The 18,786-nt window shown below is 50.1% G+C and overlaps 1 protein-coding gene across 3 annotated transcripts; it reads left to right on the top strand.

Moving 5' to 3' along the window:
* The first annotated feature begins 915 nt into the window (after positions 1-915).
* NUTF2 (nuclear transport factor 2) lies at positions 916-18,536 on the top strand. 3 transcript variants are annotated; one of them, XM_004273175.3, is made up of 5 exons: positions 916-1,061; positions 14,379-14,506; positions 16,062-16,133; positions 16,218-16,316; positions 18,023-18,536. In XM_004273175.3, the coding sequence occupies exons 2-5, from the start codon at positions 14,408-14,410 to the stop codon at positions 18,134-18,136; spliced, it is 384 nt and encodes a 127-aa protein (XP_004273223.1). In that variant the 5' UTR covers positions 916-1,061; positions 14,379-14,407; the 3' UTR covers positions 18,137-18,536. The 3 variants fall into 3 exon arrangements, with proteins under 3 accessions (XP_004273223.1, XP_049559970.1, XP_033290086.1); XM_049704013.1 differs by lacking the exon at positions 916-1,061 and adding an exon at positions 1,162-1,531; XM_033434195.2 differs by lacking the exon at positions 916-1,061 and adding an exon at positions 4,584-13,410.
* The last annotated feature ends 250 nt before the right edge of the window (positions 18,537-18,786 follow it).

Raw genomic sequence — 18,786 nt, 5'->3', positions numbered from 1 at the left:
GGGAGGAGCGGTGGGGGTGACAATGAGGATCTGTGAAGGACCCTTCTGGAAGAACAAGAGAACTGAGAGATCTCTGGTCAGGAGAAGACTTGTTGCTATAAACTTTACCTGTGATCCCCCTGGCTTAGCTGCAGAGCATTTCCCCAGCAGGCCTGAACTAGAGACTGGCCTTACTTCAAAAGTTTGCGTTGCCCGGGAAACGATGAAAATGGGGGTTGAAAGGAAAGGGCAATGGGCAGGAGGGAGATTATGGACAATTTTATCACTTAAATCACGGGGAAGGTTTGGGCGTGCCAGTTATTACTCTTTTCTCTTAATAAAAATGAAACTCTTAGCTGCCATGCCTACTGGAAAAAAAACAAAAACCAAACTTGTGAGAATGTCTTGTAGACCCTAACTGCAGAAATCTAAAGAGTAATCTTGTCTCCAGCCCAAGAAAAGCCTCGCCTGCTTGAAACCAGCTTTGGGTCCGACTAGCACCGGGCAGGGCGCAAGAATGTTGGGAAAAACAGAAGCTGTGCGTTCCGCCCCGGCTGGCCTTAGAGCAACACTCGAAGGGGCTGCAGGGGCGGCCAGAGCACCAAAGGGGAGGGGGCTTTGCGAGCGGAAACAGCTCAGGGGCCCAGGGAGGGGCGGCTAGGCCAGTTTGGGGCCAGGCCGAGCTCCCACGGAGGCGGGGCCAACACCGAACGGCCGCGCAACCAGAGCTGGGCCGGACCAGCTGGGACTTGGCGATAACTGAGCCCTGACCCTCGCCTGGCGCCAAGCTCGGGTGTTCCAGAGGCTTCCGCTAGACCACAATTCTCAGGGGCTCGCCTCTGCGGCCTCCCTCCCTGACTTAGTCTCCCCTCCCGCGCTGCGGGCCGTGTCTGGGCCTCGGCGCATAGGACGTCGGGAACTGTAGTTTTCTCCTGGCGCATCTATGCCAAAAAGGAGAACGGGGGGAACTGCGTTTCCCAGAGTGCAGTGGGGTGGCAAGGGAAGGCAGGGGGGAAGGGACAGTCGGTCGCAGACCGCGCTGGGTTGCCGCCGCCGCTGCCGCCATCGTGCCAGCCCCTCGGGTGAGTGTCTGGGCTAGCGCGCTGGGGCGGGGGCTGGGCCGCAGGAGCCGCGCTCCGGGTCGCCTGGAGCCTCAGCTGCGAGTCCCAGGGCCGCCCCTCCCCTCCCCCCCCCCCGGCGGCCCGAAGCCGCGCGGGGCCGGGGCCATGTGTCGCGCGCGGCTCCGCCTCCCGTCGGTCCTCTGAGGCGGCGGCCAGGGGGAACACAGAGACAGCCAGGAACCCATTTCAGGCGTACCGTGCCCGTGGCGGGCACACCGGACCGCGCCGGGGCCGGGCCTTTTTCTCTGTTCTGGACCACCCGGATGGGGCTCTCTGGGCCCCGCCCCGTCTGGCCTAGCCCGGCCAGCCCGAGTCCTGCAAACTCTGCAGGCAGGCTAGCGGGCGGACCCCAGCCACACGTCCTGCCGCCCGCCTGCCAAGGATCCGGGGATGGGCAGGTGCCACCCGGCCCGCTCCGGAGTCAGCACTGGGTAAGGGCGCCCGCCTGCCGCAGCCCTACCCTCACCCGGTTCTCAACCATAGCTCGGCTAGGATGTAGGTGAACGCTCCCTTGCTTGTCTGCCCGCTGAGAGTGCACGAAACCTATCTCCCACTCTGGAACTCAGATTCTCCTGCATCGAGGCCAGGGTCAGGGAATCTGGGGTAGGGAGGGGGTTCCACGTGGGACTTCATCCCCGGCCAGTCTTAGAGGATCTGGCTTGATGAGATGAGGCGGCTCCGGACTCGTAGGCTCAGTCCCCGCCCTTCTCTCTGTCAGTGATCAGGCCCCAGCCGTGGGTGGGTTGGCCGGCCGCGTTAGTGGAGGGAGGGAAGAAGCCAAGGAGGTAAGGCTGAATGTGTGAGCCTCCAACACATCGTTAGATCTCTTCAGCACAGCCTAATCCTCACTTCTGCCCCTCCCAGAGTCATCTGCCCTTTTCCCACAGAGGAGGATGATTCGATAAGAATGGTAACGGTAAGGTGGGGTTTAATGGAGGGGAAAGTAGAATCCAGGTCTGAGGTCCCTGAGCCTGGTACCAAACAAGAGGCTGGGCTGCAAGCAACATTGGGCATAGGGCACATCTGGGCTGTGGGGTTCAGATTCATGCTCTGTGAGGCCCTTCTGAAGCCTGGGTGGCAGGACTAGAGCTGGAGGCTGCACAAAGTCAGGCTTCCCTCACCTGCCTGCTCACTTTCCAACAACTGAGTGACCTATGAACAGGCAGGAAGCTGGTTGGGCCTTGAGAAATTGCCTTTAATGATGGCTCCAAGGACTCCATTGATTTCTGGGAGTAGGGAAGTATCTAGCCATAGGGTAGTCTTCTAGCAGGCTTTGTAAAGGCACTCCTGATTGGTGATAAAATTAAGGGACAAGTCCAGAGAAGACCATGGGATATGGAGAAGAGACAGTTCGTTAAGCCTTGATTCCTCTGACCCCAGTGTAGCTTCTGAGCCACAGTTCTTGCAGGGATAAAGATGCAGCTAAGTCTCTGCAGACCTGGCCTCAGCAGCATGCAGTTCTTTTAGGAGAGTTGAGTTAGGCCTGTGACGCAGGAAGCCACCATCCTTGGAATTTTTTTCCCTTGAGTATTTCCCCAGGTAATATTTTTCTGGTCATTGAACTCTAGCCTTGGAAGTTTTCCTGCAGTTGAATTGCATTCTCCCTGGTTAAGGAGGACAGGCAAGGAAGGTTCTGTCCAGATCTCGTCACCAGGGCCTGCGTTTTCTCTGGACTCAACCCTCCTAGTCCACATCCTAGCCCACGACCACATGGGAGTCAGGTTCATTCAGCAGACTTAGGAGAGGCCTGGTTTGCCAGTGGAGGTGGGCAACAAGGAGGGACCACCCACAGGACACAAATAGGATCAGTGTGATTGGATCTCTTAGTGCTATAAGTAGTTGTTCCAAGACCTTGAGATTGTCTGGGTTGGTTCTTTCTAGGACACTGGTGTCAGGTGAATTAGGCTTTATGGCTGTGGATTAGTTCACACATTGCAAAGCCCTAGGTGACTTGAAAACAAGGGTTTTCTTCAAGGTCAAAATGCTGCTGTTCCTTGGGAAAAAGGAACAAAGGTTACTTGGGAACAGGAGGAATTCAGGTCCCTCCCTCTCATTCCAATCGTTAAAGAACCCTGAGGTTCTCCAGAATCAATCTGCACCCTCTATTCATGTAGGGCTGTCTTGGGAGGTGGGGCCTGGCATGGGACAGTCAGGATATGGTTGCGTAAGCAAGCGGGCAGGCTGTGAGGATGCTGGGTTCTCAACCAGCTCAACTAGGTCCCTTAGTGACATGGAGACCACCTCTCCTCTCTGAGCCACGTTTCACTTTATTCTGCTGTCTTTGCAGTTGGTGGGTTGGGATGGGAAGAATGATTTAAGTGAAAGAATTCTCAAATTTTAGAACTGGAAGGCACCTTGTATCAAAAAATTCTGGAATACCCTTACTGAGGCATTAGTATCTTGCTTGAAATTTTTTTTTTTCTCCTTTTACACCAATGATCCATTTTATTCAGCAACCATTCTTGCAGCGCTTTCTATATGTCAGCCCACTGGGCTGAGGCTGGAGGTAGAATAATGAATCCTACCAAGTCCTGGTGCTGGGAAAAGGATGTCACAGTAGTGGAAGAGACAGAGGTAATGTTGCTATTATGTGCTGAGGGCTAAGTTGAAGGGACCCACAAGGGGCTCTTGGCCCTTTGCAAAAGAGGGGGCTTCTGAATGAGTAGAGCACCAGAGAGGAAAGTCTGTTAGTGAGCCCACTCTCCTCTCCAGTGCCTGGAGAAACCACAGAACAAGGTATACTTCAGGATGTTGGGGCCAGGAAAGTCTGGGGTCCCTTGAGAAACTTGGCTGTCACCACTCCAAATTGCTGTGGCTGTTGAGTCTAGCAGCTGTCTTCTATCGGTAGCTCCTGCATTCCTCAGGGGTCTCTGCTGGGTATTCTCCTGGTGCCTGAGAATCTCACCAGCATTCTGTGGTGTGTGGCCTTATTCCCTGCCTGGAACCTGGGTTTGTGGCTTCTGTCTCTTCTGAGACCCTCTCAGGTCACTTATTCAAGTGCCCAGTGCTCCTGGAGTGATAAATATCAGGACATCTTCCAGAGTCAGACCAGAGGCACTCTCCCCAGAAGTGAAAGGGAATAGTCCTTTTGGAGAGAGGGGAGTGGATCCAAAAAGTTTTCCACAGGATGTACATTGAAAGTTGGGCAGGATTTCTGTGCGCTGGGGTTGAGCTGAACCTCCTGATGGGCCTTTTTTTTTTTGCGGTACGCGGGCCTCTCACTGTTGTGGCCTCTCCCGTTGTGGAGCACAGGCTCCGGACGTGCAGGCTCAGCAGCCATGGCTCACGGGCCCAGCCGCTCCGCGGCATGTGGGATCTTCCCGGACCAGGACATGAACCTGCGTCCCCTGCATCGGCAGGCGGACTCTCAACCGCTGCACCACCAGGGAAGCCCGATGGGCCTCCTTTTTTATTTAATTTAATTTAATTTAATTTTTTTATACTGCAGGTTCTTGTTAGTTATCTGTTTTATACATATTAGTGTATACATGTCAGTCCCTATCTCCCAATTCATCCCACCACCACCACCACCACCCCCCCACCACTTTCCCCTCTTGGTGTCCATACGTTTGTTCTCTACATCTGTGTCTCTATTTCTGCCTTGCAAACCGGTTCATCTGTACCATTTTTCTAGGTTCCACATGTATGCGTTAATATACGATATTTGTTTTTCTCTTTCTGACTTACTTCACTCTGTATGACAGCCTCTAGGTCCATCCACATCTCTACAAATGACCCAATTTCGTTCCTTTTTACGGCTGAGTAATATTCCATTGTATGTATATACTACATCTTCTTTATCCATTCGTCTGTTGATGGGTGTTTAGGTTGCTTCCATGACCTGGCTATTGTAAATAGTGCTGCAGTGAACATTGGGGTGCATGTGTCTTTTTGAATTATGGTTTTCTCTGGGTATATGCCCAGTACTGGGATTGCTGGGTCATATGGTAATTCTATTTTTTGTTTTTTAAGGAACCTCCATACTGTTTTCCATAGTGGCTGTATCAATTGACATTCCCACCAACAGTGCAAGAGGGTTCCGATTTCTCCACACCCTCTCCAGCATTTGTTGTTTGTAGATTTTCTTTTTTTTTTAATAAAATTTATTTGTTTTATTTATTTATTTTTGGCTGCATTGGGTCTTCATTGCTGTGCGTAGGCTTTCTCTAGTTGCAGCGAGTTGGAGCTATTCTTCGTTGTGGCAGGCGGGCTTTTCAGTGCAGTGGCTTCTCGTTGCAGAGCACAGGCTCTACGCACGCGGGCTTCAGTAGTTGTGGCTCACGGGCTCTAGAGCGTAGGCTCAGTAGTTATGGTGCACGGGCTTAGTTGCTCCGTGGCATGTGGGATCTTCCCAGACCATAGGTCAAACCTGTGTCCCCTGCGTTGGCAGGCGGATTCCTAGCCACTGCGCCACCAGGGAAGTCCTATTTGTAGATTTTCTGGTGCCCATTCTAACTGGTGTGAGGCGATACCTCATTGTAGTTTTGATTTACATTTCTCTAATAATTAGTGATGTTGAGCATCTTTTCATGTGCTTCTTGGCCATCTGTATGTCTTTGGAGAAATGTCTATTTAGGTCTTCTGCCCGTGTTTTGATTGGGTTGTTTATTTTTTTTGATATTGAGCTGCATGGGTTGTTTATATATTTTGGAGATTAATCCTTTGTCCATTGATTTGTTTGCAAATATTTTCTCCCATTCTGAGGGCTGTCTTTTCATCTTGTTTGTAGTTTCCTTTGCTGTGCAAAAGCTTTTAAGTTTCGTTAGGTCCCATTTATTTATTTTTGTTTTTATTTCCATTATTCTAGGAGGTGGATAAAAAAAAGATCTTGCTGTGATTTATGTCAAAGAGTGTTCTTCCTATGTTTTCTTCTAAGAGTTTTATAGTGTCCAGTCTTACATTTAGGTCCTAATCCATTTTGAGTTTATTTTTGTGTATGGTGTTAGGGAGTGTTCTAATTTCATTCTTTTACATGTAGCTGTCCAGTTTTCCCAGCACCACTTATTGAAGAGACTGTCTTTTCTCCATTGTATATCCTTGCCTCCTTTGTCGTAGATTAGTTGACCATAGGTGTGTGGGTTTATCTCTGGGCTTTCTATCCTGTTCCATTGATCTATATTTCTGTTTTTGTGCCAGTACCATATTGTCTTCTTTAATGTAGCTTTGTAGTGTAGTCTGAAGTCAGGGAGTCTGATTCCGCCAGCTCCGTTTTTTTCCCTCAAGACTCCTTTGGCTATTCGGGGTATTTTGTTTCTCCATACAAATTTTAAGATTTTCTTGTTCTAGTTCTGTAAAAAATGCCACTGGTAATTTGATAGGGTTTGCATTGAATCTGTAGATTGCTTTGGATAGTATAGTCATTTTCACAACATTGATTCTTCCAATCCAAGAACATGGTATATCTCTCCATCTGTTTGTGTTGTCTTTAATTTCTTCAATAAGTGTCTTATAGTTTCCTTCATACAGGTCTTTTGTCTCCTTAGGTAGGTTTATTCCTAGGTATTTTATTCTTTTTGTTGCAATGGTAAATGGGAGTGTTTCCTTAATTTCTCTTTCAGATTTTTTCATCGTTATTGTGTAGGACTGCAAGAGATTTCTGTGCATTAATTTTGTATCCTACAACTTTACCAAATTCATTGATGAGCTCTAGTAGTTTCCTGGTGGCATCTTTAGGATTCTCTATGTATAGTATCATGTCATCTGCAAACAGTGACAGTTTTACTTCTTCTTTTCCAATTTGTATTCCTTTTATTTCTTTTTCTTCTCTGACTGCCGTGGCTAGGACTTCCAAAACTATGTTGAATAATAGTGGTGAGAGTGGACATCCTTGTCTTGTTCCTGATCTTAGAGGAAATGCTTTCAGTTTTTCACCATTGAGAATGATGTTTGCTGTGGGTTTGTCGTATACACTGATGGGCCTCTTTTTAAAGTTATTTTTTTCTGATGGGCCATTTGAGGATGTTTGTGTGTGTGGAGTTGGATTTGAGTTGACTACCCCTTCCCTAACTTTGAGATTCTGTGATTCTCTTGCTTTGACCGTATGTGACAGGAATTCTTGAAGACTCTCTCCCTGAGGGAGGCCACAGCAGTGGGTTATCCCTGCAGTGACTTCCAGGCCTGGAGTCAGTCTGGAGTGACTGATCGTTCTGGTAATCACCCTTACCACCAGGTCTGTGTGGCGCCTTCTCCTTCTCACCCTATCAGCTGGAATGTGTCTTCCTGGGAGGAATCATTTGCTCAGGCCTGGCTACAACTAGGGAAGTGTCTTAGTGGCCAGGGAAGAGGAACACAAGAGAGCTGGGGTTGGCCCTTCTCACTACCCTAGGCCTTTCTCTTTATTTGTTGCTGGTACCTGCTATGTACCAACTCCTTAAGCACCCAGGCTGGAGTGGGGGCTACGCTGGAGAAGGAGAACCTCCCCTCATGAGAGGGGTGTGTCCAGGGTACCTGGGAACTGAGGGTAGTTTGCCTCAGTAAACTGGGGGAATTCTGGAATGTTTGTTTCTTAAAGCCTCAGGTACTGCATTAGAGCCACTGGGTCTCACCAGGGCAGAAACTGTGGCCCCCTGGAAGGATGTCTGTAAAGAGACATTGGTTCACTTGCAGAGATGGTCAGACCCAAGTCAAGGCAAGTTCTCATTTGTAGGTTGTAAACCTGCTTTGACAGGCTGAGCATGCACTTAGAGGCTTCTGTTCTGATGGCCATGGAGCTTGCTGATTTCAAAGGGGAAGAAAAGGCCTGGGCTCCATTCCTCACAGCCTCATTTTGCCATCTATGCTTTCTGCTGCTTGACATGGGCTCTCAGCTGCTCCAGTCCAGGCCAATTTTGTGGACATTTTAATGCTGACTATGCCAGTGGCCTTCTGTGGTCTTGAATTCTTTCCTATTCTCTCAGAGTCTTGGTTTCTTCATCTACAAAGTTACACTAATCACACCAGCTTTTCAGGGCTGTGAGACTCCAATGAGAGAACACATGTAACTGTTTGGCTTACAGGAGTTTGACTTACAGTACATGAACCAGCAAGTTCATGGATGGGAGCTCTCTAGGACGGGGGCCTCAGAGATCCCTGAGCCACCTGGGAAGGGGTGGCCACTCAAGGACTGAATAAGCATGGAGCAGAGGGACTACAATGCAGGTCTCGGGATTCACCTTCTGGGCCAGCCAGGGCAGCCTGAAATCTCTGGAGCCCTTTCTTCAAATAGAAGATAAGGAAAAGGCCCTTAGGGTGCTGGGGGCACCTAGACATCAGGGGTCTGCCCCAGGAGAGGGTTCTGTCCTGGCCAGCCATCTGGGCAGCAGACCTTAGCTGATTTCCCTCCCAACTTCAGGCAGGGGAGTGGTGGACGAGGCTGTTGCCAGTCCTCGGTCAAGGCTGCTCTTTAGTGTGGTGTCCCTATAGGAGACTGAGATATCCACCTTCTTCCTAGCTCTTGACCTAGTATTCACCTAGCACCTGCCAATGACTGCTTACAGCTGAGTCCTGCTTTATACCCTCAGTTGATTACCCCTAACATCCTCATAATTACTGATGAAGAGACAGGGTCAGAGGGTCATACCATGAGGGAGAGGAGAAGCAAACTAGAGGCCAAGCCTTTGAGGGAAGTGGTTGTGTGCCTACTATTCAGCCCCAGTTGTCCCTCAGGTGATCAGAGCCTTGTGGGGGGATGGAGGGTGTTTGGGGCTAAGCCCCACTTCCCACACGCCTCAGACAGATGGCTGGGTGGAAGGCAAAGGATTGTTTCCTGACAACTTGGACAGAAGGTGTGGGAGGAGGGGAAGTGGGTCACTTGGCCACTTAAATTGAACAGGGTTTGCCCAGAGCTCAGTCCTCCAGAGCAGAGGGGCTGGGCCAGGCACCATGGGAACAGGGGTGCCCCAGTCAGGGAGACAGACCATAAACAAATATGTAAATGTGACAGTCTCATGCAGTGACAAGTGCTAAGAAGATGAAACGGGGTGGTGAAGTGAGTAAATGGGTGGCTGCTTTAGACGGAGTGGTCACAGTGTCTGAAGGTATCTACGAGGAGGTAACATTTGACCTGACACATATGTGACAAGGAAGCAGACACATGGAGATCTACGAAGAAGGGTGATCCAGGTAGAAGGATCAACAGTTGCAAACCCCTCCAGTGAGACAGGCTCAACATGTTCCAGAAACAGGAAAATGCCCAGAGTGGCTGCAGAGGACGGGAAGGAGTGGGTGGCAGGAGACAAGGTTGGATAGCTGGGAGGCCAGGCCACCCAGGGCCTTGAAGCCAGGATAAATGGTTGAGACTGTCAGTGGGGAATGGGAAGGGAAGTCATTGGAGGGCCGTAGGACAGGATATACAGCACCCCTCAGATCATGGAAAGAGGTGCAGTTTGTTCCTGAAGGACAGGCACTATGCAGCCTTCCCTCTCACTCCCCACAGTGCACGCCTGTGCTCTGGGTTTAAGCCAAGGTTGTCTGTCAGTCCCACCTGTCGGAGTCCTTCTCAGCCTCTGCTTCAGGGCTCTTGGAGGCCTAGCAGACAGTAGGTGTGAGGGTAATAGAGATGGTTGGTGCCAATTTCAAGGGTCCCACTATAAGCTCAGCATATCTGGCATTCTTTGCGGACCTCGGTGATGGGCCCTCAGAGGTGAGCATCCTTCTGTTTTATTAGTCTGGAGTCAGTAATGTCCTCTTCCTCATCACTCTCCTGCCTCCAGCCCTGACCCAGGTCCAGCTAGGCCAGCATCTATATCTGTTTTGCTGAGATGGTAGAATGGGGTTGTGACTTTGAAGATTTGGGAAAACGGTGAGATCATCCCCAATGGGTGAAAACACCCATTGTTTAGTGTGGCAGTCTGCCTGGTGCCATTGTTTGGAGGCAGAAGCCCTGGTTCAGACCTGTCTTGCCCCTGTCTTGCCCCTGTCTGAGAAAGCCAAGGTCAGAGATCAGGGCTTCAGCCCTACATGTTGTTCATTTTTTTTTTTTAATTTATTTATTTTATTTTTATTTATTTTTGGCTGTGTTGGGTCTTCATTGCTGTGCGCGGGCTTTCTCTAGTCATGGCGAGCAGGGGCTACTCTTCGTTGTGATTCACAGGCTTCATTGTGGTGGCTTCTTTTGTTGCAGAGCACGGGCTCTAGGTGTGTGGGCTTCAGTAGTTGTGGCATGCAGGCTTAGTAGTTGTGGCTCACAGGCTCTAGACTGCAGGCTCAGTAGTTGTGGCGCACGGGCTTAGTTGCTCCGCGGCATATGGGATCTTCCCAGACCAGGGCTCGAACCCGTGTCCCCTGCGTTGGCAGACAGATTCTTAACCACTGCACCACCAGGGAAGCCCCCATGTTGTTCATTTTTATCTCCAGACTAGTTATCACTGGGAGTCCTGGCTCTGGAGTCCACTAAGCCTGGTTCCATCCAGTTCCACCATTTATTAGGCTTGTGACCTTGAGCAAATTAGCTGACCTTGCTGGGCCTCATTTTGCTCATCTCTAATATGGGAGTTGACTCACAGGGTGTTAGAACAAATGCACGTAAAGCCCTTAGCACATTTCTACACGTAATACACATTAGTGAAAATGAGACATTATCAGCCGGACATTGCTGTTTCAAGTTTCAAAATATGGAAACACTGACCCAGAATTTGAGGATAAAAATGAAGTTTTTTCTGTTACCCAATGGAATCTCCTGGGCCAGAGGTTTTAACCTGGGGTCTGTGACAACCTCAGGGAGTATGAATGAGTTGAAATCATTCACAAGGCTGGGGCATCTCTGCCTCTGCGGAAATTTGTTGGGAAAGGGCCATGGTTTATGAGACATTTTTAGAGCGTCTTTGCACCCACAGAGACCTAAGGGTCAGTGAAGGCTGAAGCTCAGTGGGTGAGAGGTCACCAAGGTCATTTCTGCTCCTCGAGGAGCCTGGCCTTAGTCAGCCTAAGTGAAGCAGGAGACGGTGTGGTCAGCAGCCCTCTTGGAAGAGCTGTAGGAGAAGCTGTCATGAAGGTCACTCTCCAATCTGATGTGAGGCTGCCCCTCAGCCTTGGCATTTTGTTTCTTTCCAGGCTGTTCTTTCCACAATAAATATATTAGAAACAAGGTCAAGGCTGGCTGGCCATCCTGGGGAACATCCTCCCAGCCTGGCCCACCTCTCCTCTATGTTGCATGGGGATGGGAGGTGGGCTCTGCACCCTGTTGCTTTTTCTGGACTCAGGAATGCTGCCTCCTGGCTATGAGTGCAAAGCTTTGTGGAAGATTTGGAGTCAGAAACTGTAAATCCTGTAGTTTGCTGGACTCTGTGCTGGGAGGTTGAGGAGGTGGGGTCGGGTGTGGCAGGAACCACACTGGAACCCTCACAGCCCAGAGCTGTGTTCAGGCAGAGGAATGAGCCCTGGGTGTGTTGATATGGCTTTGCACGTGGGGTTGGAGTCAACAGTTGAGTCTGGAAAGGAGGACGCAAATGTGTGGCATCTGAACAGTGACCTGAGGGGAGGGCGGGCATCATGGCAGGAGGACTCACCTGTGCAAAAGACACAGGGAGCAAGCACTCAGAGAGTTCTGGTGTGTTTATGTGTGGAGCTGGATGGAGATAGGAGAGAATGGCTGAGGAGTCAGGGACGGGTGTGGATAGCCACATGTGGAGCTTTGGGGGTTTGACCTTTAACCCAAGGGTGAGGGTTTTGTAGGGGAGGGACATGGACAGCCTTGTGGTTTAGAGCTCAGGGATGCAAAGTTAGCAGAAAGCAAGCAGTGACCTTGACCAGAGAACCCAGTATCAGCACTGATGTACTGGGTGAGCTTGGGGCAACCAGCTGAACCTTGGTTTTCCCACCTGTAAAGTGGGCTGACAGTGGAATCTGACCACATGGCGATGTGATCACGACATAGAGATAAACACATCAAGGTCAAGAAGGCCTCGAATGAGGTTGGTGTTGGCCTCAGCAGCCCCATTTGACATCTTTAAAGCAAAGTCTTCAGTCCACATACTTTTGAAGGTTCCTTCTCCCACTTTCTGGGAGCCCCTGAGCAGTCCTGTTCCTCAGGAGAGCTCACTCTGCCCTGTCCCACTCCACCGGGCCAAAGGGGTCTTCTTGTCCTTTTATCCCTCCACCTCTTTACTCTACCACTACTTCTGCCAAGTAGTTTTTGTATTAGCATGTTAATCACACTGTTAAGAACAATGTTGAAAAAGGAAAAAACACCCCCCCACTTCCTTCACCTCACTGTCCCACCACATGGCGCCACTTTTTTTTTCTTTGGATGAGCTTCTGGCCTTATTTCCCCTCATCCTCCATCTCCAGCTTCTCGGTTTCCTGCCCTAATCTCTTTCTGAGGCTCTAGACATTTGCTAATGTTGTTTCTTCTGACTGGCATACTCCTTTCTCCAAGACCTTCCCTGAGGGCTGCTTAGGACAGAGCGGGAGATGGCCCTCATCCATTCCCCCAGCTTTCCCCCTGCCCCAGAGTTCAAGATGCTCAGCAAGGCATCTTGAGAGCATGATGTGGTAGGGTTGGGCCACAATGAGTGAGCCAAGCATAGTGAATACTAGGGTGGAAGGGGCAGAGATGCGAGATGTGGGGCTGTGTCCTGCCTCCAGTAACCCAAGTTTGCATGTGGTACAGTCACAGTCTGACCCCTTGGAAATGTGACCAAGACAGAGCAGCTGGGACTAGCTGTTGATCCTATGTTTTTCCCATTTGTTGATGTATTTCTTGGCAGAGTGTGAACTGGGATACACCTTGTCCCAAGCAGGCGTGACCGGGTCCAAGCTTTCTCCTCTGCTTGTTTTAGACTTTCCTGGACATTTCTTAGTCATCCCAGCACTGAACTGCTATTTTTAGTGCCACCACCTCCTAGGGGACTTAAAATAAAGCTGGCTCAGCTTCCTGGCCCCTCATTGGCTGGAGTGTTGGTCACAGGCAGGGAGATTGGCTGGATTGGGGATAAGCCACTGCCCACTAACACTGTCCTTCCCTCTGGCTCTTCTGGCCTTGGGTGAGGTCATAGGGACTGGAGCAAACTAGCACTTACCATGTTGAGTTGAGGGCTTTACTAGGTTCCCTTAGTGAGACCACAACCACTGGCAACCTCAGGGTTCCACCCTCTTATAGAGAAGGGGGCTGAGGCCCTAAGAAGTGCAGTGACTTGCGTGAGATCCCACTACTGCCAATGGTTGTCTGCCAGGGCCAAACCCACCTCCTTACTGCTTTGGTTCAGAGTTCCTGTTATTAGGAGAGAGGGGGTGGGCTCCTCTACAGTCAGAGATGACTACAGAGCAACACACAGGTCTGCTGTCATGGATCCTGCAGGGAGATGCACGCCACCCTACCCGGGCCTGCCAAAGCGTGAGCGACTCTTTCATCTGGGGCTTGGGTTTTCCGTCTAGCAGCCTGGGGTCCCTGATATCTGTAGCGGGGGGGCCCACCCCTCCCTCTCCTCCCCCCCTCAGAGACTGGAGAGGGGCAGCCCTTCTGATGGAGTGAGTGCTGGGATGGGGATGTGAAGACATGACACATTTCCCCCTCACAGCCTTCATTTCCCCTCCCAACATTTCTGTTATTACCTGTGATCCTCTGAAACCATGGTTCCAGCTCTGAAGTGGGTAGATATAACCCCCATCAGTGACGAAATCATGTCACCTGGCCTCAAAGACGTAACTACCCCCTTAAGACAAAGTGTGTGCGGGGGGAGTCACTCGCTGTCTTTGTTGCAACTGGGGCCTTGAGGAGCCATTTCCCCCCACTCCCAATGGGTCTTCTTCCACCTGCCAGTAAGCCCGGAGGGCAGTGTTGAGGGACTGAGTGCTGAGTCTCAGCAGGACAAGGAGTGGGCCTGAAGGCTGCAATAGAAGACACTCCACATACAGACATCAGTAGTTCCCGACCTGCAAAGTGGGAAGAATAGCAATAACTCTCAACAGCCTTGCAGGTTGTTGAGAGGATTAAATGAAAAGATATGGGGAGAGTGCTTAGCTCCTCCTTAAAAGCCCATCCCTCCATTGGACTTGCTCTGACCTTCCTTTGTCCTGGCTCCACCCTCAGCACCCATCCTGCTGTTCATCCACGAGAGCCCCTCAAAGGAGGATCTGGGTCTGGTCCACCTCTGGGCTCCCTGCACTGGTCTGTATTGAGGGATCGCCTGTCAGTTCCCTGGCCCCTCTCTGTGTTTCCTGGGAGAACAGACGTCAGCAAAAGATTCCCTACTCAAGGAGGTCTGGGAGGGGTGGGGGTCAGTGAGGAGACTGGCTGGCTACCTCCTGCTTCCACGGTACCAAGGTACCAACACTACCCTCCCTGTCTCACTGGACTTGCAGGTCTCAACGAGGCCGGGTGACGCTCCAGAATGGGAGACAAGCCAATTTGGGAGCAGATTGGATCCAGCTTCATTCAACATTACTACCAGTTATTTGATAACGACAGAACCCAACTAGGCGCAATTTATGTAAGTCTTCAGCTCTAGGACCAGAACGGGACCTCAGGGAATCAATTCACATGTTGGGCCAGTGCCTCCAGTTCACAAGTTCTGGCAGCCCTCACTGAATTTGGCTGTCCCCTTTTATCTGAGCTACTCTCCATGGCACAGGGGGCTTAAGGCCTAGCCCAACTCCCTGGTCCACACATTCCTTTCTGTCATCTATAAGACTGGATTCTGATACCCTAGGCAGCAGGTTCTGGGCTTGCCATTCCATGGTCCTGGGAGTGCCTCTGTTCTAGATTGGGCAGCAGCAGACAGAGGCTAGGGCTCATGGTGCCCTCTGGAGGCAGCAGCTGTAAGCATCATCAGTGCCCCGCTGATCTCTCCTGGAGGCCCCAGGTCCACCTTCCTTTGGGGGGCCAAAAGCCGCTGAATGCTCATGGGAAACAAATGGGGTTAGTCCAGGGAGGTTGGTGTGTCTTGAGAAACCCTTCTATGCAGGTACGATTTGCTGCTGTTTTAGTGATGTTCATATATACCAAGAGTTAATTGTATTTGACCCTGCCCAAGACAGAAATGTGATTGATCAGGCCACGCCTAGCAGGTCTGCCCAGGATAGGAGAGGTAGGAGTCATCCAGCATAGCCTTGCAGCCTGACTGGGCTGTGGGCAAACTCCTTTGTGTCTCCCTCCAAAAAGTCAGGGCCAGTTCAGAAATTTTGAAGAAAAGAAAAGGATCTTACCAGTGGAAGAACAAATCCAGCACAGGTATTTGATTGTCACTATCATAGGTAGAGAATTTTAAAAACTCAAACTGGTATGACTCTGGGATCCTTGGCACTTCTACCATATTGCTTTTAAAATCAATTAAAGCAGGCCTGACCCAGAGAAGAGTTAGCAAGGTCCTAAAAGAGTACTTTATGTATGTCATTTTATATAAACCTCAGCACATATTCCTTTTAAAGATCAGGAAACTGAGACTCAGGGGGAGAAAAAAAAAAGTAGCTTGCTTAATGTCAGAGCTGGTAAGTAGCAGAGGCACTTTTGAGTTCTGCCCCTGAAGGCTGTGGCAGGAGAGATGGGGTGGGGAAGAAGTGAAGGTAATGGGTTACATGTTGATGGTAGGGAGGGTCCCAGGCAAGGCCTTGTCAGCCTCCATTCCTCTCTGACCCCATGGGAAGGGCCTCTTTGGAACTCACTGATGGCTTTTCTGGGACTGGTGCTGACTGACCATGCAGCAGGATGGCTTTTGACTGAGCCCTGGCCACATATAGCCAGCCTGGAGCTCATGCATATCAAAGGCCATACAACTTCTTGAATAAAAGGTGGGAAGTGAACTTATTAATAAGTTTGTATTTTGTTACATAGTCTTTCAGAGCTTGGGTTCTGCAGTGCTGGGGTGTAATTAAAGAAGTTGTTCATCCTGTAAAGTTTGGAAGTTACCCTCATTTTCCTTCTTTACAGGCAGGGAAACTAAGACATGAACTAATTTCCCCAAGCAAGACCCTTTTCAGGGTCCTTTCAGGGCCTCAGAGATACTCCTTGTGCTCTGAAGCCCTGACCCCAGGTTTCCTGGTTTTCAGATTGACGCGTCATGCCTTACGTGGGAAGGACAGCAATTCCAGGGGAAAGCTGCCATTGTGGAGAAATTGTCTGTAAGTAAGGGCCAGGGCTGGGCTGCAGGCAGCTCCTTCCCCACCCCACTGGCCACAGCCCACCACCCACTCTTTCCTTTGCAGAGCCTTCCGTTCCAGAAAATCCAGCATAGCATCACGGCGCAGGACCATCAGCCCACGCCAGATAGCTGCATCATCAGCATGGTTGTGGGCCAGCTCAAGGTAATAGTGCTGCTGCCTTGCAGTGCTGCTGTCCTGCTTCTCAAGGGACACCCAAAGTGATGCTTAGAGCTGTGTAGCTCAGTACAATAGCCATCAGCCACATGTGGTGATTTTTAAATTACATTAAGTAAAATGAAATAAAATTAAAATGTAGTTCCTCAGTTGCATTAGTCATACTTCAAGTGCTTGTGGCTGCCTATTGGACAGCGCAAACATAGAACATTTCTGTTATTGCAACAAGTCCTATTGGAGAGCACTCGTATAGAGCATTTTTGGAAAAGGGACAAGAGGTATAGGAGCAGGATGGGGCTGTGATCCAAGCCACTGGGCCTTTGCACTGCCTCAAGGTGTAGGTGGGCCTTCTGCAGGCAGCTGATCCTGAGCTGGAGTCCATGCTGCCACTCCCCAAGCTGGCTGCTGATTCTTCCACCTGCTGAGCAAAGCAGATTCCTGAAACCCTTGCTTCTCTTTGCATTTCTCCTTCCACTTCTCAAGACCTGTTACCTTCAAAGCCTTCCTGTGGTCCCGTACCCCCCAGGAACTCCTACTTGTTATGCTCTAACAGGCTGAAGCCAGATTCTTGATTTCCCAAAAAAGCCTCTCCTCCTTCCCAAAGCAGGACAAATGAGCTGCCCCTTAACCAGGTTCCAACCTCCTGGGCCTGTGGCATCATGGGGCCCAGAGTAACAGGCCCACATGCCTTCTCCCTAGGCTAGGCAGGGCTTCTTGAGTCCGTTACAAGGGTGGAAGAAAGTGGCGGGTGGGGGGGGGGCTAGGCCTCTCCAGTGGACCCAGACGGACCTGCCTTCTGGCCTGTTCTTTCCTGTTAGTTTCTCCTGCCTGTCCAAGATACCGTGCCCAGCAAGTGTGCTCAAATAGGCCTTGGGAGTGAGGAGGTCTCTCCTGGGGTCTTAGTGCCCACTTTCCCAGGCTGGAATCAGTTAGCAGTGCCTCTTCCCACCTGGCTTCAGGTTCTTTCTGGTGTTTTTGTCCAACCCCCAAAAGACTGATTTGCCTCCTTGCTGATGATAATTCCTGGAAAAAACAGTGATATTAGAAACACTGTTGGTTGGCTGGGCTCCTACCTCAACTAGGCCTCATCTGGGTATTCTGCAGTTTGGGTGGAAGTCTCTCGCCTTTCTTTTTTCGTTGCAAATATGTTACATGACAAGAAACAGATTACCTGATAGTGCTGCATTGGTTTTTTTCGCTTGTAGAGCTGTAATCAGTGTGAGCTTGGTTTTGAGCCTTTTCTCATGTACTTGGCCATAGTCAGTATTAGTAGTACCTTCTCCTGGTTGGACTAACTGGCATAATCAGACACTAAGATTGTTTAGTTTACAGATTACTGTGAGTTACATGGTAAGTGCTGCAGAACTCTTTCAAATTGATCATTTGTGCCCAGAAACATGGGTTCAGAGGCACGTACGTTCTCTGCTCTGTTGCTGTAGCTAACTGGTGAGTTGTTCTGCAGTTTGTGTACATAGCAGTGTGAGCTGCCATCTCAAGGCCCAGTTTAGTGCCCAGTTTAGTGCCCAGTTTAGTGTTTCATACATTGTGTCAATTCACAGTCACAAGTACCCCTTAGCTCTCCTAGGATTTGCGTCCAAATTGTAGGGCCTGATCCCAAGTCAGCGTTCACCTCCTGCTGAACACCCTTCCTGTTCCTTGGCCACCTTACTGAACCATTTTCTCTCTCCTCACAGGCCGATGAAGACCCCATCATGGGGTTCCACCAGATGTTCCTATTAAAGAACATCAATGATGCTTGGGTTTGCACCAATGACATGTTCAGGCTTGCCCTGCACAACTTCGGCTGACCTCCTCCCAGCCAGGCACTCATGCTGTTTCCTCCTCCCTCCTCTTCCCGATATTATTCATGCTCCTCCAGATGCTCCAAATATCATACACAAATGAGCAGGGCCGCGGTGGGAGTGGGCGCAGTGCGCTACTGCTGCCGAGGTATTGTGCATGATGTTTGGACGCTAGACTAGTTGCATCTGATGGGAGAAGTTTGTGTTGTACCAGCGCATGCCTTGGAAAGACTTAAGTAATGCGAAAGGTTGTCTTTTTTTTTTTTTTTTTTTTAATCTACTGACAAGTTGCTCTAGTAACCCAAAGAAGTGAAGGAGAAAGCAGCTGCCTCACCACCGAGATATTGATTTGTTCAGATGTTTCAATGCCTCATGATACAATAAAACCACAAAAATTTTCTTAACAGTTTAAATTGTTTTAATTAGTTTAATAGTTGGCTGGGCATCAGTAACTACCCTGCCTCATTGGCTCTCTCATGTCTCACCCTCCCACCTCTGCCCCACTTCAGCGATACCTGTTGCAAGGAGAAAACGCTGAAGCAGCACTCTCAGCTGGCTTCTCTCAGAAGCCCTGTAGGGCATAGTGTTCCCTCCATGGCCCACCTGGTCTTGGGAAAGTGAGCTGCAGACAGGCAGAGCTCAGGTCTGACCTGAAG

The sequence above is a fragment of the Orcinus orca genome, chromosome 20 (assembly GCF_937001465.1).
Source record: "Orcinus orca chromosome 20, mOrcOrc1.1, whole genome shotgun sequence".
In the NCBI taxonomy this organism is placed as follows: Eukaryota; Metazoa; Chordata; class Mammalia; order Artiodactyla; family Delphinidae; genus Orcinus; species Orcinus orca.
The sequence above is the reverse complement of the archived record's forward strand: the minus strand, read 5'-3'. Positions and strand labels throughout refer to the sequence as shown.

Bases quoted from the DNA above. Each gene is read 5' to 3' on its own strand.
- NUTF2 (XM_004273175.3), top strand. From the start codon at position 14,408: ATGGGAGACAAGCCAATTTGGGAGCAGATTGGATCCAGCTTCATTCAA. The intron at 16,134-16,217 runs GTAAGTAAGGGC...TTTCCTTTGCAG, and splicing joins CCATTGTGGAGAAATTGTCT to AGCCTTCCGTTCCAGAAAAT. The intron at 16,317-18,022 runs GTAATAGTGCTG...CTCTCCTCACAG, and splicing joins TGGTTGTGGGCCAGCTCAAG to GCCGATGAAGACCCCATCAT.